Source organism: Mya arenaria, chromosome 11 (assembly GCF_026914265.1).
Source record: "Mya arenaria isolate MELC-2E11 chromosome 11, ASM2691426v1".
NCBI classification, from domain to species: Eukaryota; Metazoa; Mollusca; class Bivalvia; order Myida; family Myidae; genus Mya; species Mya arenaria.
The window spans coordinates 56,512,322-56,538,564 of record NC_069132.1 but is presented as its reverse complement, the minus strand read 5'-3'; the positions used below and the strand labels follow the sequence as shown (position 1 = coordinate 56,538,564).

Below are 26,243 nucleotides of genomic sequence, written 5' to 3'. Positions count from 1 at the left end.
GAAAGATAGCAAAATTTGTTATTTTCGAATATTTTTATTAACCATCACCTACACAGATATCCGGTCATTGTTGCCGATTAACCATCACCTTCATAGTAATCGGTCCATTGTTGCCGATTAACCTGCACCTTCACAGTAATCGGTCCAGTGTTGCCGATTAACCTGCACCTTCACAGTAATCGGTCCAGTGTTGCCGATTAACCTGCACCTTCACAGTAATCGGTCCATTGTTGCCGATTAACCTGCACCTTTACAGTAATCGGTCCATTGTTGCCGATTAACCTGCACATTTACAGTAATCGGTCCATTGTTGCCGATTAACCTGCACCTTTACAGTAATCGGTCCATTGTTGCCGATTAACACTGAACGTTTTGTTTTTAACTCGCTGCTTCACTGCCAATCAAGTTTTTTTGTTGCGATATAGTTAACATGATTAATATCTGTTAAGCTGTTACTCTACTGCGTTTACATATTTATACCTTTTATATCTTAGTTTATTATAATTGCATAGCGCTCTTGTAACACAAATATTTGTTCAACCATAAACGTACCTTGTACATACACATGACATATTTAAGTGAATTATTAAGTGATTTAGTATAAGTCTTAATAAAATATCTGTTCTTTTCATGATTAATATCATATGGAACATAAAGTTCCTAGCTTTATAACGGTGTATAAGTTGGAATAATAATTAAGTAATGACGATTTTTGGAAGATCACTCTTGTTTTTTTAACCTGTTCTGGCGGTCAAATAATGAAGATTTTCATTTAACGGCAGTTTTAACTCGCCGTTTTAATTCCATTTCTTATTTTGTTATGAAAGTATTTTACATTAAATGAAAGACAATTTCTTCAGCTTTATATCAGTGTAAAAATGTTAAGAATGCCATTTTAATTAATTAAGTAATGACGATTTTTGTGCAGGTACATCTGTATTCACTCGCCTGGTGATATCGCTCCGCTGTAATTCATTAAGCGCGCGTTGACATCGAATATCGATACATCAAATAATAATTATCAGTAATCAAAGCAACCGACAAAAGCACATTCAGACTGATCCAAGTTTTATCATTTGTTTTTTTTTTCTCCCTTTTATGCTACCCCCACCTAAGAAGTTATGCAAAGTCTAAACGTGATTGTGAATACATTTTATCATCTGACTGTTCTCGTTTATCATTCTTAAAAGGAAAAGTAAGATCTAAATATAACCGTTTCCGCACCTTGTTAATTTAATAACACCACTAAGGAAGAAACATTGGTGCAGTTAAAACGCTTGGCAAAATGATTGAGTACTGTGTGTTAACAAGTGAACATCATTGGACAATAGTTTACAATCACACATCTTGGTGTTTTTTTCTGGAATCGCCATTGGTTAAGGAAGAAACATATCTGTCGACTACGCTTAAACACTGGTTTTCATCATTAAACATTAACGATTACAGTTTTGACTTGTTCTATGCGGATGTGATTATTCGAAGTTAATTTGTGTTCACGTTTATTGTGAAATATGAACTACATAACAGTTACTGTACTTCTTAACGGTAGGTAATGTTTTAATTAGTAGAATGAAGGGCGTTATTGAAAGGTTACGAACCACTAAATATTGTCTGTTTAATAGTGTATACATACATGTATATCGTGACACACCACATGAACCTCGGGCGGATCCAGGATTTAACGTAAGAGGTGGCGTTTCTTCCGGGGGCAACATGTTGACATGAGCCCCTCCCTCAGAACCGAAAGTAGATTGCATACAGTTTGCATGAGGTTTGGGTTCGTTGGCTCCCTCAAGAAAATATGAACAATTTGTGGTCGGAAGTGGTGTATTTTGAGCGTTTTCTATTACTTTTTTCACCCAATTTGAAATAAAAAATAGCGCGTTATGACATGAAAGTATGAACAAGTTATAGTCCAAAATGGTGTACTTTGAGCGTTTTCTATTATTTTTTTTCACCAATTTTGAAATAAAAACCAGCGCGTTATGCCACACCCTATAGGCATAATATATGTGTGGGTTATCTCTATAAAATTTCTTTCGAACGCTCTGAGTATCTCGATAAATTTGCTTTTAAATATGTTAACAATAATTGCTCATAACCAACATTATTGTACCATACGTAATAGTTGTGATATTGAAGATGATCGAGTTTCACTTTGTTTGTGTTTGTTAGGTATTTGACGATTTACGTAGAACATATTTAAAACGAAAACACATTGTTATGCATAACTTGTTGAAATTCATTGACTTTAAGCAAAATACGAACTATTCCATTCAGCTTAAATTATGCTAATATATTTCTAAAGGATTCGAACCTCGTCATTGTTAACATTAATAGTGATCATATTATATTTTTTGTGTCTGACATTCAAGCCTTCCGACACATGTGTTATCGTTGTAGATATGTATACTTGCATTATTCTTTTAATCATGCAGTGAGGAATACGTGTGTGTTCATATTGTTTAATAAATTTGTTGAATCTTGAATCTTGATTTTAAAATAGCCGTATTCAAGAACATACAAATTTGAAATATGAAAAGTTGAAAAGCTTATATCTTTGGTTTGATCCAAGTTGCCATAATGCTTATTAATTGGTCAATATGAATCCCATAATTCATATTAACCAATCAAATAATTTGATTAACAATTGAACCAAAATATCACAAATTCTATTATTATTTAATATTGATATAAATTTTACATAATAAAAACAAACCGAATTGTTATAGCATCCAACAGCGTAGCCTAGATACTCAAATTTCCACAAAGCTAACTCAAATTAATATAAAGGGAATTGGACAAGTCAAAATGGAAAAGTAATTTTTGATTCAATCCCTTTCCATATCTATAACCTCGGAAACCTGTTTTTTTATTTTACATCTGTCATATATTTATTGCAAACATATTCTGGAGGAATATATTTGCTACAATATAGAGTGATGGATCGAATGACACAGACTGTTTTTTGTTTTGTTTCAGGAATAACGTTCGTATTGTGTGACTGTGACAGCCTGCCGGTCGTGGAGAATTCATCCAACAATGCCACAATGCAGGGCACATACCCAGTTGGCTATACTGTGCGATATGAGTGTAATGTGGGGCATGAGCCAGACGGGACTGTCGTGATTGTGTGCGGTGGCGGGGGCTGGATCGGGGAGCTGCGGTGTCGGGAGGTCTTCTGCCCAGCTCTAAACCCACCAGACAACGGAAGGATTATAGGCTCCCCTTCGTACAAAGTTGGCAGCTTTATTACTTTCGAGTGCAATGAGGGTTATGAATTGAAAGGATCCAGCCAATTACTCTGCCGAACTAACTTACAATTTGACAGTTTGCCTCCAGTATGCAAAGTGAAAATGTGTCCAGAATTTGGGCCTGTTGAGAATGGCAGGACTTTTCAAGAAAATGCTGGAGGTATAGAAAATGACTACGAAAGTGTAATTAAAGTCACCTGTAACTCAGGCTATATCATACATGGAACCTCTCATGTGACGTGCCGGGAAGATGGGACTTGGAGCAATAGACCAACATGTAAGGGAATTTCGTGTACACCATTCAAAGGTATGAATGCAACCTGTATTGACAAGTTCTTACTCTACAGTACTTTGTACTACATGACCTGCAGTGATGCTCCTAACACCAGAGTTGCCGGGACGACTGAAGATGAGCCGAACGTTTGCCAGAATGATGGATCATGGCAGTTTCAGGAGTTTGCTTGCTACTGCAGCTGTAACCTGACCAATTACGACGGAAACATCATGACGATCGACAATCTGGTACAGGGATACCTGCCCCACGGGAAGGTGCTGCAGTGGTCGTGTAAGCACGGCTGCACCAAAAACACAACTGACGATCTACGGTGTCTTGACGGAGAGATGGCCATGCCGCAGTGTGACTGTCCCTTCACCACCACAATGACAACACCTGTCAGAAAAGATATGACACCCGATGGCAAAATGAATGGAAACTCTCCAATGAGCTCGAAGCCTGCCGCCTTTCCAGTGTGGGCCATCATCCTCATTGTTTCAGTAGGGGTCATTGGAATCGTGGGCATTGGAATATTTGCTTATCAGAAGTTGGTTAATACAAGTCACAATGTAGATCATTTAAGAGATATTGGAGATAATGCTAAAGCGGCAGTGAAAACAAATGATGCGAGTATCTATATAAATGGATAAGACGATTCTAAAGAGCATCTGAATCAACAAACTAAAAGGAGGTATAAACTTTTTAGTCCGTGAGTCATAGTGACATTTAGCTAAAAATCTGCGACTTCCAATAATTTTCTAATTAGGTATTGATTGCGTTACTTGTACTGAGTATTTTCAACATTTAAAAAAGGACTTCAGCAATATCATGTTAAAGTACATTCATCTTTCAACTATGCATGCTTGTCTTATTGATAAAAAAAACCCATGTGTTCAAGGGTTTAAGCATGGTGTTGTTCAAGAGCTTTAAGCATTGTATTGATCTCAAAATATAGTTAAGACATGTCCCCTGTTCATTATGTTAGGAGAGCGCGCATCCGGTTAATGTTGAACCTGTATTATTATCTGATGATTATATTTCTGATATACAAATTATGGCCCTTTGTCTTAACAATATTTACAAGCTTCATGGGAAGAAAGGAAAGGTCTCCATGGAAATATGTTAGATACTGAAAGCTATCTGTACAGACAGGCCAAAATACTAATGACTATCTATACAACGTGGCCGTCCGGGGGCATTTGTCGCATTTCGGTGACATTACTTTATAGTATTGCTCGCAATATATTTCTTGTCCCGTAGTGCTAGTAAGAAGACGTTAATATTTAGACCACTGCATTAATCCTTACAATGATTTTTAACTGTGATAATGTAAATAATACATGTTTCGTGCTTTAATTATTTCTTTTCATACTTGGTTAAAGTAGTTTGCGATGAGTGAGTTGCTAAAAGGATTTAAATAAACAATTGTTCGATGTTACTTGTGTTTTTGCACTTTCATAAATATGCAAAATAAACGTACATAACAATAAAACATTGCAGAAATAAACCACAGTTTAACATCATCATGTACATAGAAATAAAATGTATGTAACCTTTTTTCAAAGTGCATGTTGAAAAGAATATCATAGACTCCATCAAACCGGACTGAAAATTAGAAAAAAATAAAAAAACTCAAGTTGAATACCAATGAGTTTGTTTCAATGCACAGAACATGAGATTTGTCCGTTTCAGTTAGTTTATCCAATTATTTTGCACATACTCGTATAAGCTGTTTTTAACATGAAGCCTCAGGCCAGACTCGTATTAGCATTATACAAATGATCTACAGAGTGCTTTTATTCAAGTGATGGTTGAAACGTAATTGAATCTGAGCTGTTTTCAATTTAATTGGAGAGCTCTACAACAATTTGAAGATTTCTTCAATTATTCAAGCTTATATAGAGTTGGTATTTGGCGGTACCTAACACTTCTTGATAAACACACCTAGAATTTGTATATAGTATATATATATGCAATGTGTTGTTCGTGGAGTTTTGTGTTGTTGTTCCATGTTTCTTGTTTGAGATTTTTTGTTGTTGTTTTTGTCTACTGAGCTTGTAGTAGTTTCTTTCACATTTGAATGTAATATTGTATTGATATTTGGTTCTTAAGATTAATTGAATGGTTCATTATTTGTTTGCATGATTATTGATTATTATGACCTAATAAAATGCACATACAATGAAAAGGCTGGTGTTACTTACCCCTGGGGTCAGTCTTTGTAATGAAAGTTGAAATGGCTGCATCCGTTCCTTAATGATCCCGGGGTACATACAGGCGCGATTCTTGAGAGTTTGTTCATTCCCGTGGCCGAGTTAACATTAAAGCATCGACATAGAAGTCACGACTCGGTAGATGCTCGTATATTGTTCAAACTTGCGGTGTAAAATTGCCATGATTGAAAAATTGACAATCTTTTAAAAGACTATCATATACAGCAGAAGATCTGCGACACCAACATCAACTCAAGGTCGTCGACAAGAATTTTGTACCATTGTGCATACGAGGTAACTGAGTAGTTTCGATGATTGGTCCTTTTTTTTTAAACCTGAACAATATTGTACGCCATGAAATACCCACAGAAGCATATTTTTCCCTCCTCCAGACATGGGGCGTAACGCACGAGGATGAAATTACCATGGGTATTTGCAAGATATAAGATACAAGAATCTTTGTTTAAATGCGGGTGTATGATAACAAAAGACATAAGTGCAATGATCTATTTTCTGACCTGAATAACAAACATATATACCATATCATAACATGAGCTGGTGACCTGTGTTCATATTAACAACCTATTCTTTCAATGTGTGAATACCACGTGATAAATGACGTCATAAATGCTACGTCTGAAGGCAATATTTTGCCCCGAATGATGACTTTAAACAAAGATAACTTTCCTATTTCTTCACCATTTTAAATGAAACAAAGCGCAGTCTATGCCGCCTACGGAGCCCCGCCTTCTTTTTATCACCGCGGTTTGATATGGTGATTAGTTTCTTCAAATACTTCGACAAACCTTTCGGAGAACTGTCAAAACACTATTTTGGAAACAGGTTTGTCGAAGTGTTTGATAAAACTAATCACCTTATCAAACCCCGGTTATAAAAAGAAGGCGGGGCTCTTTAAGCGCAATAGCCTGCTCTTTGCTTTATTTAAAATAATGTAGTAAAAGAAAAGTTATCCTTGTTTAAGTCTTCATTTTAAGCAAATTGGTGCCTTCCGACGTAGCATATATGACGCAATTTATCAATTGGTATTAACACACTGTCTTTGACACCATCACATCAAGTGCACAAAGAAGAGACAACACAGTTGCCACTCAAAACTTAAAAGGAATTTTCTAAAGGGCAAACAATGGCATAAATTCGGAAGTGACTGCTCGGTGCTACAAGTGCTGTCGTTTTTTTTTTCTTTTTATTAACATATACCAGTGAATCAAATATATCGGTGATACCATATGACACCATTGGCTTCATTCCATCTATGTAGGTTTTGAAGCTGAATGGTTTGTGATTAAAAAAAATATTTCTAAACATGCTGGATGTTTTATATACTTTTTATTGTTTACAGTTTCGGCATATTGTGTATATGCCTACGCGAGATTGTGTAACTCTATTGTATATGGTGGTATACATTTAACCAATTTTATTTTTCTTCTAAGAAACGTATTTTTCTTATGTTGTATATTCTTAGTGTACAAATGAAACGTGCTAGTGCTGAGGGGTTGTAAAACATTACAAGTCAGTGTTATTCGGCGTGTAAATAGGTCAATTTACAACAGAAAATGACTAGTATATAACCTCGAACCTACGGAACGATAACCCCTTTACAGTTTCAACATTAATCTCTAGCAATTTATGCAAGCTCTACACGATCGGATTTTGATTTATGTTCACTACTTGTTCATTTAATCTAAAACATAGTCGATCCTGTGTGAAACTACTTTTCCCAATAAAAAAATCTACACGGTTGACCTCGCAACGGAATACGCGTTGGAGCATTTTCAACGCATACCAGATTGTTACGGCTTCAATGATTCGCTGCCGTGTATTATGTGCAATCAAGTTTCGCGTGTTTTATGTTCTAATTTAGTTATATAGGTTTTTTTCGGTATACGTTTTATATATACGTTCTCTCACTTAAATGGTTTAAAGGTCCGTGGTTCCCTGCACATCAAACGTTGGATAACTAAACGTTTCAGTGTTATAATATGATAAAAATATAATTATATATGTATATAAATATATAATCACGCTGAAAAATACTCGCCCGAGGGTAAAATTGTCGTTTACAAGAAATAGGACAAACAGAAACTACTGAAGCCTTGACTTGTTCTGTCGGATGGCATTCTTCGCATGTATTTTTTCAGTGTAGCTTTAACGCTTATTGTGGAATATGAAATATATGACAGTCACAGTTCTTCTTAACGGTAGGTGATATTATGGTTGGTGGATTGAAAGGCGTTGTTGATAAGCTACGAACCACTAAATAGTCTTATGTTCAATAGCATTTCAAAACAAATTAGGGCTAAGATCGGAGGCAATTGTAACAACTCGGCCATCTCTGGCAAGCTTCGAGGTCAATTCCTGTTGGATACTGGCCGAGGTGTCCCGATTGAGATCGGAGGGTGTGACAATAAATGTACGGGTTTCAAAGAGCTTGGCAAAGATGAACACCAATACTTCAGTTATCATCTTTGGCTTTGGACATTTATGACATATCTCACAGCCATAACAAATCTGTAATTATTTCTTGATTGTACTTTTTGGTCCACGTCCCATGTGGATTTCTACCATGCCCGTTTCGTTTTTATCTGGCAACAGTGACAACCCAATGACAATCTTTCCGAGCTTTAATAGCTACTTAGTAATTTTTTTTTTGATAAATATATCAAAAGAATTGCATTGAAAGCTTTCAAACGATTTAAGAATTGTCCTTGTTGTATATAAATATAAATATATATCTATATATACTTTGTTAAAGGCCTAGTTTAGTCCTTCTATAAGTGACCCCCCCCCCCCCCCCCCCCCCCCCCAAGAAAACAAAAAAAGAACAAAAAAATCCAAAAACAAATCGTGTATTGTACACAATGTCTGTGTATTGATCTTAATCGAAATGGCTAATTGGCTTATCAGATCTCCGATCTGAATATCCTGCTTGGTTTTATAATGGAAATGAACCTTAAATGGCCCTGAGCCAATACACAAATAAACAGGAAATTGGCCCCTACTGTGACATCAGTGCATTTATCAGTAGATGCACAGCAGGGGATTGTCATGCCAAACATTCCTTAAACTACGCCTTTAAATTATTAAATTTTGTATTAAACATTTATATGTTTCAACATTGCATAAACGACCAAGTATCCTCATTTAACTAAAGGAAGTTAGATAAACACGTTAACTGTTCGGTATTCTGCAAATTATTATGATTACTTTTATTTTTAATGGTACACACTTTTGGCTAAAGAGAAACAGCACCGCGACTTACATAATTATATATGTTAATTGTTAATAGATGTACCAATGCTTGAGTAATGTTAGCATAAAGGTGACTTATAGGCCCGATGGGCCGGGTGTTATCATCAGTTATATTTGTTTTGTGAATATCATTTGTGTTATGCACATGTCACTATAATAAACATCTTACTTACTTACTTACTTACTATTCCCAGTTTTGAGTAATTATGTTTGTGTCCGCCTTTACAAAAACGAGCGAATACTAGCTAATCCATAGTTGTTCTCCTGACATAATAGTCACCAAGATTCAATAAAACATAATAAAAATAAAATTTTCAAATTAAACATTTCATCAAAAGAAGGCAAAATCTGTTATTTTCGAATCATTTTATTAACCAACACCTTCACAGTAATCGGTCCATTGGTGCCGATTAACACTGAACGTTTTGTTTTTAACTCGCTGCTTCACTGGCAATCAAGTTTTTGTTGCGATGTAGTTAAGATGATTAATGTCATATGGAAGATAAAGTTCCTAGCTTTATAACGGTGTATAAGTTGCAATAATAATTAAGTTATGTCGATTTTCGGAATACCACCTCGGTTTTTTTTTAAAGCTGCGCTGGCGGTCAAATAATGACGATTTTCATTTAACGGTAGTTTTAACTCGCCGTTTCAATTCCAATTTTTTATGAAAGTATTTTATATCAAATGAAAGGTAATTTCTTCAGCTTTATATCGGTGGATAAGGTGGCATAATAATATTTTTAATAATAAAGTAATGACGATTTTTGGAAGACCATTCCTGGTTTTTAAACCTGCCCTAGCGGTCAAATAATGACGATTTTCATTTAACGGTAGTGTTAACTCACTGTTTCCATTCCAATTCTTTTTTTGTTATGATTTTTTTTTTCATGAAATGAAAGACAATTTCTTCAGCTTTATATCGGTGTAAAAATGATAAAAATGCTATTTTTAGTAATTAAGTAATGAAGATTTTTGTGAAGGCACATCTGAATTCACTCGATATCGCTCCCCTGTAATACATTAAGCGCGCGTTATGCATTCACGATATCAACTGTCGATATATCAAATCATAAATATCAGTGATCAAAGCAACCGACGAAAGCATATTCAGACTGACCAAAGTTTTATCGTTTGTTTTTCCCTCCCTTTCATCCTACCCCAACAAGTTATGCAAAGTCTAAACGTGATTGTGAATACATTTTATCATCTGATTTTTATTTTTCTCATTTAACATTCTTATAAAAGGAAAATTAAGATATAAATCTAACCGTTTCCGCCCCTTGTCAATTTAATTACACCACTAAGGAAGAAACATTGGTGCAGTTAAAACGCTTGGCAAAATGATTGAGTACTGTGTGTTAACAAGTGAACACCATTGGACAATAGTTAACAATCACACATCTTGGTGTTTTCCTGGAATCGCCAATGGTTAAGGAAAGATACATATCTGTCGACTACGCTTAAACACTGGTATTCATCATCAAACATTAACGATTACAGTTTTGACTTGTTCTATGCGGATGTGATTATTCGTAGTTGTGTTCACGTTTATTGTGAAATATGAACTATATTACAGTTACTGTACTTCTTAACGGTAGGTGATGTTTTAGTTAGTAGAATGAAGGGTGTTCTTAAAAGGTTACGAACCACTAAATATTGTCTGTTTAATATTGTATACATTCATGTATATCGTGACACACCACATGAACCTCGGGCAGATCCAGGATTTGACGTTAGAGGTGGCGTTTCTTCCGGGCGCAACATGTTGACATGTGACCCTCACCCAGAACCGAAAGAATATGGCATACAGTTTGCACGAGGTTTGGGTTGGTTGTCTCCCTCAAGAAAATATGAACAATTTGTGGTCGGAAATGGTGTATTTTGAGCGTTTTCTATTACTTTTTTCACCCAATTTGAAATAAAAACTAGCGCCTTATAACAAGAAACTATGAACAAGTTATAGTCCAAAATGGTCTATTTTGAGCGTTTATTATTACCTTTTTCACCCATTTTGAAATAAAAAATAGCGCGTTATGACAAGAAAGTATGAACAAGTCATAGTCATTTTGAGCGTTTATTTATTTGAAATAAACACCAGGACGTTATGCCACACCCTATAGCCATAATATATGTTTGGGTTATCTCTATAAAATTTCTTTCGAACGCTCTGAGTATCTCGATAAATTTGCTTCTAAATATGGTAACAATAATTGCTCATAACCAAAGTTATTGTACGATACGTAATAGTTGTGATATTGAAGATGATCGAGTTTCACTTTGTTTGTGTTTGTTAGGTATTTGACGATTTACGTAGAACATATGTAAAACGAAAACACATTGTTATGCATAACTGTTGAAATTCATTGACTTTAAGCAAAATACGAACTATTCCATTCAGCTTAAATTATGCTAATATATTTCTAAAGGATTCGAACCTCGTCATTGTTAACATTCTTTTGTAATCAATCAATGTGGCTAACGTTTACAATTTAACTCTATTTCAGACATAACTATTTATTTTCATGTTTGTCATATGATATGTCTCTGTTCCTGACAAATAGTACATAAATATTTTACTCAACGTTTGTGAATTTAAGCAATTTTAATACAACTTCAGTGTGTAAAATACTGAACAATAATAGTGATCATATGATATTTTTCAATCTTTTAATCATGCAGTGAGGAATACGTGTGTGTTCATATTACTTAATAAATTTGCTGAATCTTTAATCTTGATTTTAAAATAGCTGTATTCAAGAACATACAAATTTGAAATATGAAAAGTTGAAAAGCTTATATCTTTGGTTTGATCCAAGTTGCCATAATGCTTTTGAATTGGTCAATATGTATCCCATAATTCATATTAACCAATCAAATAATTTGATTAACAATTGAACCAAAATATCACAAATTCTATTATTATTTAATATTGATATAATTTTTACACAATAAAAACAAACTGAATTGTTATAGCATCAAACAGCGTTGCCTAGATACTCAAATTTCCACAAAGCTAACTCAAATTAATACAAAGGGAATTGGACAAGTCAAAATGGAAAAGTAATTTTCGATTCATCCCCTTCCATATCTATAACCTCGGAAACATGTTTTTTTATTTTACATCTGTCATATATTTATTGCAAACATATTCTGGAGGAATATATTTGCTACAATATAGAGTGATGGAATGACACAGACTTTTTTGTTTTGTTTCAGGAATAACGTTCGTATTGTGTGACTGTGGCAGCCTGTCGGTCGTGGAGAATTCATCCAACAATGCCACAGTGCAGGGCACATACCCAGTCAACTATGCAGTCCGCTTCACGTGTAATGTGGGGCATGAGCCAGACGGGACTGTCGTGTTTGTGTGCGGTGGCGGGGGCTGGATCGGGGAGCTGCAGTGTCGGGAGGTCTACTGCCCAGCTCTAAACCCACCAGACAACGGAAGGATTATAGGCTCCCCTTCGTACAAAGTTGGCAGCTTTATTACTTTCGAGTGCAATGAGGGTTATGAATTGAAAGGATCCAACCAATTACTCTGCCGAACTAACTTACAATTCGATAGTTCGCCTCCAGTATGCAAAGTGAAAATGTGTACAGAATTTGGGATTGTTGAGAATGGCAGAACTTTTCAAGAAAATGCTGGAGGTATAGAAAATGACTACGAAAGTGTAATTAAAGTCACCTGTAACTCAGGCTATATCATACATGGAACCTCTTATGTGACGTGCCAGGCGGATGGGACTTGGAGCAATAGACCAACATGTAAGGGAATTTCGTGTCCACCATTCATAGGTATGAACGCAACCTGTATTGACAAGTTCTTACTCTACACTACTTTATACTACATGACCTGCAGTAATGCTCCTAACACAAGAGTTGCCGGGACGACTGAAGATGACCCGAACGTTTGTCAGAATGATGGATCATGGCAGTTTCAGGAGTTTGCCTGCTACTGCAGCTGTAACCTGACCAGTTACGACAGAAACATCATGAAGATCGACAATCTGGTACAGGGATACCTGCCCCACGGGAAGGTGCTGCAGTGGTCGTGTAACCACGGCTGCACCAAAAACACAACTGACGACCTACAGTGTCTGGACGGAGTGATGGCCATGCCGGAGTGTAACTGCACCTTAACCACCGTAATGACAACACCTGTCAGAACAGATGGAAACTCTACTCTCAGCTCGAAGTTACCTCCCTTCACCTTAACCACCGTAATGACAACACCTGTCAGAACAGATGGAAACTCTACTCTCAGCTCGAAGTTACCTCCCTTCACCAAGGATATGACACCCGATGGCAACACAAATGAAAACTCTCCAATGAGCCCGAAGCCTGCCGCCTTTCCAGTGTGGGCCATCATCCTTATTGCTTTAGTAGTGGTCATTTGAATCGTGGGCATTGGAATAGGTTCTTATCAGAAGTTGGTTGATACAAATCACAATGTAGATCAATTAAGAGATATTTGAGATAATGCTAAAGCGGCAGTGAAAACAAATGATGCGAGTGTTTATATAAATTGATGAGACGATTCTTAAGAGCATCTGAATCAACAAACTAAAAAGAGGTATAAACTATTTATAATATTACACCTTACATATATGTGTCTTTTCTTTGTGTACATAAAGTTGATCGAGCCGTATATCAATGAATTTTAGTAAAAATCCAGTTTTCATGACGTCAGCGGTCCATATCATGTTTTGGCCGGTCCGAACCTCTCCAAAATATAATATGAACCGCTGACGTCATATTATATGGACCGCTGACGTAATAAAACTGATGAGTGTTGCTTGCAATTTTCACAATGTCATTTTTTTCGCAAGAAAACATTAAAAGATTCGTTCACTTAAAACATCAAAGGCACATTGAAATTATTAAATGGTAAAAAAGTGTTCGGTATAATATAAGAAATATGACACACCACTTCGGGCCATATGGCATTATACGAAACTGCAAGTCAGCCTCCGAAGGTGAATGGACCTCGGCTAACGCCTCGGTCCATATTTACTTTCGGGGGCTGACTGGCTGGTCCTTATAATGTCATATGACCCTCAGTGGTGTGTAATATTTCATAACAACAATTAGGAAAAACAAGATAACATATTTGTATTGGACCTAAGACATAAACCAGATCCATACAACGTGTAACTGTTGGGTGAAACAGTAGCTTGACAATGACATGACAATGGTCGATTGATTTCAAATTATTGGCAAGCTCCATGGGAAGGTAGGAAAGGTCTCCATGAATATATGTTAGATATTGAAGGCTATCTGTACAGACAGGTCAAAATACTAATGGCCAGCTGTCCAACACGGCCATCCGGGGGCAATTGTCGCGTTTCTGTGACAATACTTTATAGTATTGGTCGCAATATATTTCTTGTCCCGTAGTGCTGAGTTTGAGATTTTACTTAAGTATCTTCGTGATATTGGGGCCTGGTAAGATGAAGTTAATATTTAGACCACTGCATTTATCCTTACAATGATTTTTAACTGTGGTAATGTTAATAATACATATTTCGTGGTTTAATTATTTATTTTTATACTTGGTTAAAGTAGTTTGTGATAAGTAAGTTGCTAGGATTTAGAATAAACAATTGTTCGATGTTTCTTGTGATTGTATTTGTAAGTGTTTGACACTTAAAATCTTAAGTGCCAGGATGTGAATATATGACTGTCATATTGACAAATATTGTCCTTATACTGTGCATTTATTTAGTGTTTTAATTTCTCACAAAGTACAAAAGGTTCTTTGATAAAACCTATTTTACCAAGGTTTAAGATGCATTATTTACCAATATTTATACAGTCAAAAACCCGCTTGTCTCGATTCCCTCGTTGGCTCGAACTAAATGTAAAAGACCGATTTTTTCAGTTGAATGTAACAAAATCCGCTTGGCTCGAACTTCCCGAGGCTCGAGGTATTTTCTCCGGGCCCTTGGATTTGTACTAACGGGTTTTTGACTGAAGTTTGAAATGGTCGTTACCTTTGTATTTTTGCACTATCATAAATATGCAAAATAAACGTAAACAACAGCTAAACATTGCAGAAATAAACCACAGTTTAACATCATCATGTACATAGTAATAAGATGTATGTAGTCTTTTTTTCAAAGTGCATGTTCAAAGGAATATCATAGACTCTATCAAACCGGACTGGAAATTAGAAAAGAATTTAAACTCAAGTTGAATACCACTGAGTTTGTTTTAAATGCACAGAACATTAGATTTCTCCGTTTCAGTTAGTTTATCCAATTATTTTGCACATTCATGTATAAGCTGTTTTTAACATCAAGGCTCAGGCCACACTCGTATTAGCATATAAATGTAATTTGCTCTACAAATGATTTGCAGGGAGCTTTTATTCAAGTGATGGTTAAAAAGTAATTGAATCTGGGCTGTTTTCAATTTAATTGGAGAGCTCTACAACAATTTGAAGATTTCTTCAATTATTCAAGCTTATATAGAGTTGGTATTAGGCGGTACCTAACACTTCTTGATAAACACACCTTGAGTTTGTATAAAGTATATATACAATGTGTTGTTTGTGGAGTTTTGTGGTGTTGTTCCATGTTTCTTGTTTGTAAGTTTTTGTTTTTGGCGTTTACACTGTGCCATTAAACGGGCGTAATGTTTTAATTTTTGGCTACTGAGCTTGTTTCTGTATAAATATTTCTATTCTTCTGACCATTGCATAAATTCCCTAATCCCTTTGACGACATCATGAACATTACATACATAAAATACTTAACCATTGTTAAATAAGGAGAAGGCTTAATTGTGAGTATAATTGGGCGTTGTATTAATCTATTATAAATATACTAGGTACAATTTACTTGTTGCATAATCATTCAGTAGTTTATTTCACCTTTGAATGTAATATTGTATTGATATTTAGTTTTTAAAATTAATTGATTGGTTAATTATTTGTTTGCAAGATTAGTATGACCTAATAAAACGCACACATCAACATTTGGTGGAAATAAAAATTATTGAATTGATTTGAATTAAATTGAAATTTCTTTATATAAATGTAGACTGAGCCTAAAATGTCCGTATTTTTATATTCATAGAGTATATTTCCTTATAGTAGAATTTCCATTTATGTATTTGAATTGTTCGATTTTAAAATGTATGTGATCGAATATTAAGATATTATTTTATTATTAAACTTCTAACCGTATATTTTACTTATTATTTAGATTTTACTTATTGTGTAGAATTTAACACACACACACACACACACACGCACACACACACACACACACACACACACACACATATATATATATATATATATATATATATATATATATATAGCATCCACGCTATGATGAGCGATGCAGAAATTTGTTTAAAAAAACTGTAGAATTATTGTTAATGCCGAATGGGTATATCCCGATGGCGAGGTTAAATAAGACCCCTCCCCCAATTTTTTTTTTCATTACTGTCGCCGAGTTAACATTAGAACATCGACATAGAAGTCACGATACATGCTCGTTTATTGTTCAATCTTTCGGTGAAAAATTGCCTTGACTGAAAAATTGACAATCTTATTCAGCAGAGGATCTTCGAGGTTGTCGTACCATTCTGAGTACGTGGTACCTGAAAAGCTTCGATGATTGGTCCCTTTTCTTAGACCTGTACAATATTGTATCAGCATCGTCCTCAAGACCAGCTATTAAATGATCAATATGCTAGTAAATTAAATGCACTTAAGAAATATGTATTTTTAAAACAATGTTCTTCCTATAATATTGCAATTGTGTTACAACCATGCCAACTCGAAATACGCTGTGTGGTAAATCAGGTTTCGCGTTATACCCACAGAAGCATATTTATCCCTCCTCCAGATATGGGGCTTGAGCACGAGGATGAAGTTACCCATGAGTATTTACAAGATATAAGATACAAGAATCTTTGTTTAAAGTCGGGTGTATGATAACAAAAGACTTAAGTGCAATGATCTATTTTCCGACCTGAATAACAAACATATGTACCATATCATAACATGAGCTGGTGACCTGCGTTCATATTAACAACCTATTCTTTCAGTGTGTGTATACCACGTGATAAATTGCGTCATAAATGCTACGTCTGAAGGCAATATTTTGCTCCGATTGATGACTTTAAACAAAGATAAATTCCCTATTTCTTCACCATTTTAAATGAAACAAACGCAGTCTATGCCCGCTTACGGAACCCTGCCTTCTTTTTATTACAGGGGTTTGATAAGGTGATTAGTCTCATAAAACACTTCGACAAATCTGTCGAAGCACTGTCAAAACACTATTTTTTGGAAACAGGTTTGTCGAAGTGTTTGATGAAACTATAATCACCTTATCAAACCCCGGTAATAAAAGTAAAAAGAAAACGGGGCTCTTTAAGCGCAATAGCCTGCTCTTTGTTTTTTTTAAATGGTGAAGTAAAAGAAATGGAATCCTTGATTTAAGTCTTTATTTTAAGCAACATGGTGCCTTCCGACGTAGCATACATGTGTATATGACGCATTTTATCACGTGGTATACACACACTGTCTTTGACACCATCACATCAAGTGCACAAAGAAGAGCCAACACAGTTTTTATAAAATAAAAGGCAACCTTTTATAACTCAAAACTTACAAATTTGTAAGGAATTTTCTTAAGGGCAAAAAATGGCACAAATTCGGAAGTGACTGCTCGGTACTACAAGTGCTGTTGTTGTTTCTTTCATTTTATTAACACCTTCCAGTGAATCAAATAAATTGGTGATACCATATGACACCATTTGCTTCATTCCATCTATGAAAGTTTTGAAGCTGAATGGTTTGTGATTCAAAAAAATATTGCTGAACATGCTGGATTTTTTTAATACTTTTTATTGTTTACTTTTTACCATATTGTGTGTATCCCTACGCGAGATTGTGCCGTATATCGTATATAGTGGTTAATTTAATCAAATTCTATTATTCTTCTAAGAAACGTATTTTTCTTATGTTGTTTATTCTTAGTGCACTAGTAAAATGTTCATACCATACATGGTGTTTGGGGTTGTGAAACACAAGAAGTCAGTGTCATTCGGCGTGTAAATAGGTCAATTTACAGCAGAAAATAAAACAAATGACTAGTATATAACCTCGAATCTACGGAACGATAACCCCTTTACAGTTTCAACATTAATCTCTAGCAATTTATGCAAGCTCTACTCTATCGGATTTTGATTTTTGTTCAGCGCTTGTTCATTTAATTTAAAACATAGTCGATCCTGAGTGAAACTACGTTTCCCAATAAAAAAATCTACTAGAACATATCACACGGTTGACCTCGCAACGGAATACGCGTTGGAGCATTTTCAACGCATACCAGATGGTTCCGGCTTCAATGATTCGCTGCCATGTATTATGTGCAATCAAGTTTCGCGTGTTTTATGTTCTATTTTAAGTAATGTGTTTTTCGGTATACGTGTTATATATACGTTCTTTCACTTAAATGGTTTAAAGGTCCGTGGTTCCCTGCACATCAAACGTTAGATACCTTAACGTTTCAGTGTTATAATATAATATAACTATAATTATATATGCATATAAATATATAACCACGTTGAAAAATACTCGCCCGAGGGTAAAATTTACCCGAAATGCAGTTATGTTTATCCGTGGGAAAAGTTTTCTAAAAGAAAGTTAAATGTTGAAAGGCTGATCATGAAAAAGCTAGAAGTAGTAATTTCAATTGCAACTTCCAGGCGATTCGCAATTGGTTAAGGAAATAAGATCGATGTCGTTTACAGACAATAGGACAAACAGAAACTATTGAAGCCTTGACTTGTTCTGGCGGATGTCATTTTCGCATGTATTTTTTCAGTGAAGCTTTTACGCTTATTGTGGAATATGAAATATATGACAGTCACAGTACTTCTTAACGGTAGGTGATATTATTGTTGGTGGATTGAAGGGCGTTGTTGATAGGCTACGAACCACTAAATAGTTTTCTGTTCAATAGCAATTCAAAAAATGTAGGGCTGAGATCGGAGGCAATTGTAACAACTCGACCATCTCTGGCAAGCTTCGAGGTCAATTCCTGTTGGATACTGGCCGACATGTTCCGATTGAGATCGGAGGGTGTGGCAATTAATGTACGGATTTCAAAAGGCTGGGCAAAGATGAACACCAATACTTCAGTTATCATCTTTGGCTTTGGACATTTATTTTATGACATATCTCAAAGCCATAATATAACTGTAATTATTGCTTGATTGTACTTTAAGATCCACGTCCCATATGGATTTCTACCATGCCCGTTTCATTTTTTTCTTGCAACAGTGACAACCCAATGACAATCTTTCCGAGCTTAAATAGCTACTTAGTAATTATTTTTTTGATAATTGCATTGAAAGCTTTCAAACGATATATATATATATATATATATCGTTTGAAAGCTTTCAATGCAATTATCAGTATATATATATAATTATTTACTTTGTTAAAGGCCTAATTTATTCCTTCTATAAGTGACCCCCCCCCCCCCAAAAAAAAAAAAAAATCCCCCAAAAATCTTGTATTGATCTTAATCTAAATGTCTCATTATCTTATCCGATCTCCGATCTGAATATCCTGCTGTGCAGTTTTGGAGGATTTATAATAGAAATGAGGCCTACATGGCACTTAGCAAATAAACAAATAAACAGGAAATTGGCCCCTACTGTGACATCATTGCAAAAAGCAAGAGATGCACAGCAGGGGATTGTCATGCCAAACATTGCTTTAACTAGGCCTTTAACCTTAATTTTATTTATACCCTTTGTGTAGGGATATGTGGTTATCAATAATCTGCAAAAATACGATAAATCGAAGAAAGGAATAATAAAAGCAAGCCACGCTTGTGTGACATTCATGTTTTACCCATGACAAAATAATTAAGATTACTTATTGGTTCAAACTACTTTAGCATGATAAAAGGAGAGTTTATATTAATTTCAGTTTTCATTTGAGTTGGAAGTAGATTAATTAATAATATTCGAAATTAAGAACGTATACGGTATTGAAGCGAGATTTTAAATACGAAAGCTATTTGGCCTGACCAAAAAGGAACGTTCTTTGCTGGCCCAATTACGTACTGGTATATTACCTTTAAGAATAGAAACTGAGCTGTATCTTGGTGAACCTGTGGATGCAAGACTTTGTAGGCTATCCAATGCCCAAGAGGTTGAGAATGAGTGTCATTTTGTATTAAAGTGCTCATTGTACACTAATACAAGAATTTTATGCTTTGGTCCTGTGATTTCTGAAGATCATTTCACTAATCTAACTGACGTTGAAAACATAGCGTTTTTAATGAATACAAAATAAGGCAGTTAGCGAAGTACATTGTGTATGCTTATGCTCTACACTGTATGCATAGCATTTATACTTGTATTATAATGTCTTGTGTCTTTTTGTATTCAACATTTATATGTTTAAACATTGCATAAGCGACCAAGTATTCTCATTTAACTAAAGGAAGTTAGATAAACACGTTAACTGTTCGGAATTCTGGAAATTATTATGATTACTTTTATTTTTTAATAGTACAATTTTTGCTAAAGAGAAACAGCACCGCGACTTACATAATTATATATGTTAATATATGTACCAATGCTTGAGAAATGTTAGCATTAAGGTGACTTATAGGTCCGATGGGCCGGGTGTTATCATTTATATTTGTTTTGTGAATATCATTTGTGTTCATCACATGTCATTATATTAAACAACTTAATTATTTACTTACTATTCCCAGTTTTGAGTAATTCTGTTTGAACTTCGTTCGTGTCCGCCTTTACAAAAACGTGCGAATACTAGCTAATCCATTGTTGTTCTCATGACATAATAGTCACCAAGATTCAATAATATGTAATAAAAATAAAATTTACAAATTAAACATTTCATCAAAAGAAAGCAAAACTTATTTTCGAATCATTTAATTAACCTGCACCTTCACAGTAATCGGTCCATTGTTGCCGATTAACCCGCACCTTCACAGTAATCGGTCCATTGTTGTCGATTAACCCGCACCTTCACAGTAATCGGTCCATTGTTGCCGATTAGCCCGCACCTTTACAGTAATCGGTCCATTGTTGCCGATTAACCCGCACCTTTACAGTAATCGGTCCATTGTTGCCGATTAGCCCGCACCTTCACAATAATCGGTCCATTGTTGCCGATCAGCCCGCACCTTTACAGTAATCGGTCCATTGTTGCCGATTAACCGCACTTTTACAGTAATCGGTCCAATGTTGCCGATTAACCAGCACCTTCACAGTAATCGGTCCATTATTGCCGATTAACACTGAACGTTTTGTTTTAAACTCGCTGCTTCACCTCCAATCAAGTTGTTGCGATATAGTTAACATGATTAATATCATATAATAGTTAAAGTTCCTAACTTTTAACGGTGTATAAGTTGCAATAATATTTAAGTTACAACGCTTTTTGGAAGACCACTCCTGTTTTTTTAAACCTATGCTGGCGGTAAAATAATGACGATTTTCATTTAACGGCAGTTTTAACTCGCCGTTTCAATTCCAATTCTTTTTTGATATGAAAGTATTCTACATTAAATGAAATACAATTTCTTCAGCTTAATATCGGTGTATAAATGTTAAAATTGCCATTTTTATTAATTAAGAAATGACGATTTTTGTAAAGGTACATCCAGTGATTGTATACCACGCGATAAGTTGCGTCATACATGCTACGTCGGAAGGCAATCTTTAATATATTCGAATGAAGACTTAAAACAAAGATAAATTCACTATTTCTTCACCACTTAAAATAAAACAAAGCGCAGTCCACGCCGTTGACTGCGCCCCGCCTTCATCCGTAGAATGAACATTAACTGGATTGTTGTCCATCGCCGATTTGTTTTGAGCAGAAAATGACCGGTGCATGTGCAAAAAGGGTACCGTATCAGTAGATTTCGCAGAGGGTGCCGATATGGATAAACACCGTGATATATAACGTAATTCACGTGGTATAAACACACTGACATCTGTATTCATGCGACATCGTTCCGCTGTAATTAGCAGGAGATGCCCAGCAGGGGATTATCATGCCAAACATTCCCTAAACTAGGCCTTTAAGCGCGCGTTGATATCGAATATCGATATATCAAATCATAAATATCAGCGATCAAAGCAACCGACGACAGCATATTCAGACTGACCCAAGTTTTATCATTTATGTTTTTTCTCCTTTTTATCCTACTCCAAGCTACCCAGTTATGCAAAGTCTAGACGTGATTGTGAATACATTTTATCATCTGATTTTTATTTTTCTCGTTTAATATTCTTAAAATGAAAATTGAGATATAAATATAACCGTTTCGGCCCCTTGTCAATTAAATAACACCACTAAGAAAGAAACATTGGTGCAGTTAAAACGCATGGCAAAATGTGGCTCCAATAATTGTATACTGTGTGTTAATAAAATAACCTCACTGGACAGTAGTTTACAATCACACATCTTGGTGTTTTTCTGGAATCGCCATTGGTTAAGGAAAGATACATATCTGTCGACTACACTGAAACTCTGGTATTCATCATCAAACATTAACGATTACAGTTTTGACTTGTACTATGCGGATGTGATTATTCGTAGTTGTGTTCACGTTTATTGTGAAATATGAACTACATAACAGTTACTGCACTTCTTAACGGTAGGTAATGTTTTAGTTAGTAGAATGAAGGGCGTTCTTGAAAGGTTACGAACCACTAAATATTGTTTGTTTAATATTGTATACATAAATGTAAATACACCCCATATGGACCTCGGGCGGATGCATGATTTGACGTTACAGATGGCGTATCTTAGGGGCGGAACTTGCTGTTGACATGTGCCCCTCCCTCAGAACCGAAAGTGTATGGCATACAGTTTGTATGGGGTTTGGGTTTACCTGTCACACTCAAGAAAATGTAAACATTTTGTAGTTGGAAATGGTGAATTTCAACTTTTGAACTATTACTTTTTTCACCCATTTTGAAATAAAAACTAGCGCGTTATAACAAGAAAGTATGAATAGTTATAGTCTAAAATGGCGTATTACCATTTTCACCCATTTTGAAAATAAAAATAGCGCGTTTGCCACACCCTATAGCCATACTATATATGTGTGGGTTATCTGTTTAAAATTTCTTTCGATCGCTCTGAGTTTCTCAAATTGCTTTTAAATATGGTAACAATGATTGCTCATAACCAACGCTATTGTACCATACGATATAGTTCTGATATTGAAGACGATCGAGTTTCACTTTGTTTGTGTTTGTAATGAATTCGATGATTTACGCAGAACATTTTTTAAACGAAAACACATTGTTAGGCATATATAATTTGATGTATATATGTATAATTGAACTAATCTTTTAATCATGCAATGAGGAATACGTGTCTGTTCATATTACTAAATAAATTTGTCGTTTAATTTTGATTCTAAAATAGCCGTATTCAAGAATACACAAACTTGAAATATGCATAGTTGAAAAGCCGTTGGCCCAAGTTGCCGTAATGCTTATTAATTGGTCTATATGTATCCGATAATTCATATAGAACAATCAAATAATTTCATTAACAACTGAACAAAATATCAAAATTCTGTTATAATTATATATTGATATAAATTTTTGATAATAAAAACAAACTGAATTGTTATATCATCAAACAGCGTAGCCTAGATACTAAAATTTCCACAAAGCTAACTTAAAAAAATATAAAGGGAATTGGATAAGTCTTAATACAAAAGTAATTTTCGATTCAATCTCTTCCATATCTATAACCTCGGCATTGTTTTTATTTAACATCTGTCAAATACTTATTGCATATCATATTTTGAAGAAATATAGTTGCTATAAGGTAGAAAGAAGGAATGACACAGACTGTTTTGTGTTTGTTTCAGGAATAACGTTCGTATTGTGTGACTGTGGCAGCCTGCCGGTCGTGGAGAATTCATCTAACAATGCCACAGTGCAGGGTACATACCCAGTCGACTATACTGTGAGATATAAGTGTAATGTGGGGCATAAGCCAGACGGGACTGTCGTGATTGTGTGCGGTGGCGGGGGCTGGCAGGGGGAACTCCGGTGTCAGGAGGTCTACTGCCCAGCTCTTAACCCACCAGACAACGGAAGGATTTTAGACTCCCCTTCCTACAAAATTGGTAGCTATATAAATTTCGAGTGTAATGAGGGTTATGAATTGAAAGGTACCAGCCAACTACTGTGCCGGACTGACTTACAGTTCGACAGTGCGCCTCCAAAATGCAAAGTGAAAATGTGTCCCGAATTTGGGCCTGTTGTGAATGGCAGAACTTTTCAAGAAAATGCTGGAGGTATAGAAAATGACTACGGAAGCGTGATTAAAGTCACCTGTAACTCAGGCTATATCATACATGGAACCTCTCATGTGACGTGCCAGGCGGATGGGACTTGGAGCATTAGACCAGTGTGTAAGGGAATCTCTTGTCCACCATTCAAAGGTATGGGCGCAAATTGTATAGACAAGGTCTTACTTTACCATACATTGTACTACATGACCTGCAAAAATGCTCCTCACACAAGAGTTGCCGGGCCGACTGAAGATGAACCGAACGTTTGTCAGAATGATGGATCATGGCAGTTCCATGAGTTCGCTTGCTACTGCAGCTGTAACATGACCAGTTACAACAGAAACATCATGGCGATCGACAATCTGGTACAGGGATACCTGCCTCACGGGGAGGTGCTGCAGTGGTCGTGTAACCATGGCTGCACCAAAAACACAACTGACGATCTACGGTGTCTTGACGGAGAGATGGCCATGCCGCAGTGTGACTGTCCCTTCATCACCACAATAACAACACCTGTCAGAAAAGATATGACACCCGATGGCAAAACAAATGGAAACTCTCCAATGAGGCCGAAGCCTGCCACCTCTCCAGTGTGGGTCATCATCCTCATTGTTTCAGTAGGGGTCACTGGAATCGTTGGCATTGGAATATGTGCTTATCAGAAGTTGGTTAATACAAATCACAAGGTTGACTATTTAAGAGATATTTAATGCGAGTATCTATACAAATGGATAAGACGATTCTAAAGAGCATCTGAACTAAAGAGAGGTATAAACTATTTAGTATAATAATTAGGAAAAACAAGATAACATATATTTACATTGTTTTTGACATAAGGAAGACATCAACCAGATCCATGCAACGTGTATTAAGCTTTTGTGTGAAACAGAAACTTGACAATAACACGACAATGGTCGATTTCACATTCCTAACAAGGTTCATGGGAATGTAGGAAAGGTCACCATGAAAATATGTTAACTGAAGGCTATCTGTACAGACGGGCTAAAATACTAATCTATCTGTCCAACGCGGCCACCCGGGGGCATTTGTCGCGTTTCTGTGACATTACTTTATAGTATTGGTCGCAATATATTTCTTGTTCCGTTCTGCTGGTAAGATGAAGTTATATTTAGACCACTGCATTTAAGCTCCACTCTCAAAGATTGAACGGTTTCAAAACTTTTTTTTATTTTTTTGTCTTGGAACGAGCGAATTTATTGCGAAAATTCATGGAAACCAGCTTAATAAGACTGCTGACAAAAAAGAGATCACAGAGTTCAAAAATTGTTATTTTATGCATTTTTCTTTAGGCCATAAAACATTAATTTTTGAACAGAAATATGAAAATCTACGATTTGATTTTTTGTCAGCATCCTTATATCATTGGTTTGCAAATATTTGCGCAAAAAATTGCTCTTTCCAAAACAAAAATTAAAAAAATATGTAAAAATGGTATATCTGTGAGAGTGCAGCTTTAATCCTTACAATGATTTTTAACTGTTTACTGTTTTAATGTTAAAAATACATGTTTCGTGCTTTATTTATTAATTTTTATACTTAGTTAAACTAGTTTGTTATGAGTAAGTTGCAAATATGATTTAGAGTATACAATTGTTCGATGTAACTTGTAATTGTATTTTGTATTTTAAGTGTTTGACACTTAAAATTTGAAGTGCCAGGACGTAAATGTATGACTGTCATATTGACAAATATAGTTATTATATTGTGCATTTATTTAGAGTAATAATTTCTCACAAAAGTACAAAAGCTCCTTGATAAAACCTAGTTTGCCGAGGTCCAATATGCATTATTCATCAATACAGTTGAAAACTCGCTTGTCTCGATTCCCTCGTTGGCTCGAACGAAATGTAAAAGACCGATTTTTTTTGCA

At 35.4% G+C, this 26,243-nt stretch overlaps 3 protein-coding genes across 4 annotated transcripts in view; all 3 read left to right on the top strand.

Annotated features, from left to right (window-relative positions):
* The first annotated feature begins 1,183 nt into the window (after positions 1 to 1,183).
* On the top strand, positions 1,184 to 5,710 carry LOC128208146 (E-selectin-like). Its single transcript, XM_052911537.1, has 2 exons — positions 1,184 to 1,545; positions 2,983 to 5,710. Exons 1-2 carry the CDS (start codon positions 1,512 to 1,514, stop codon positions 4,176 to 4,178), a joined length of 1,230 nt encoding a protein of 409 aa, XP_052767497.1. The 5' UTR covers positions 1,184 to 1,511; the 3' UTR covers positions 4,179 to 5,710.
* A 2,222-nt stretch (positions 5,711 to 7,932) lies between these two features.
* LOC128208145 (sushi, von Willebrand factor type A, EGF and pentraxin domain-containing protein 1-like) overlaps positions 7,933 to 26,243 on the top strand; it is a 32,363-nt gene continuing 14,052 nt past the window's right edge. Inside the window, exon 1 of the mRNA XM_052911536.1 lies at positions 7,933 to 7,960. Within this exon, the coding sequence (XP_052767496.1) occupies positions 7,936 to 7,960 (25 nt within the window). The 5' untranslated portion in view covers positions 7,933 to 7,935. The remainder of the gene's footprint in view (positions 7,961 to 26,243) is intronic.
* On the top strand, positions 10,329 to 25,105 carry LOC128208144 (sushi, von Willebrand factor type A, EGF and pentraxin domain-containing protein 1-like). 2 transcript variants are annotated; one of them, XM_052911533.1, is made up of 3 exons: positions 10,329 to 10,608; positions 12,231 to 13,587; positions 23,924 to 24,015. In XM_052911533.1, exons 1-2 carry the CDS (start codon positions 10,575 to 10,577, stop codon positions 13,409 to 13,411), a joined length of 1,215 nt encoding a protein of 404 aa, XP_052767493.1. In that variant the 5' UTR covers positions 10,329 to 10,574; the 3' UTR covers positions 13,412 to 13,587; positions 23,924 to 24,015. The 2 variants fall into 2 exon arrangements, with proteins under 2 accessions (XP_052767493.1, XP_052767494.1); XM_052911534.1 differs by lacking the exons at positions 10,329 to 10,608; positions 12,231 to 13,587 and adding an exon at positions 22,414 to 22,690 and having other exon boundaries at positions 23,924 to 25,105.

Coding starts and splice junctions, on each gene's coding strand:
- LOC128208146 (XM_052911537.1), top strand. CDS start 1,512: ATGAACTACATAACAGTTACTGTACTTCTTAACG. Junction 1,546..2,982: donor AGTTACTGTACTTCTTAACG/GTAGGTAATGTT, acceptor GTTTTGTTTCAG/GAATAACGTTCGTATTGTGT.
- LOC128208144 (XM_052911533.1), top strand. CDS start 10,575: ATGAACTATATTACAGTTACTGTACTTCTTAACG. Junction 10,609..12,230: donor AGTTACTGTACTTCTTAACG/GTAGGTGATGTT, acceptor GTTTTGTTTCAG/GAATAACGTTCGTATTGTGT.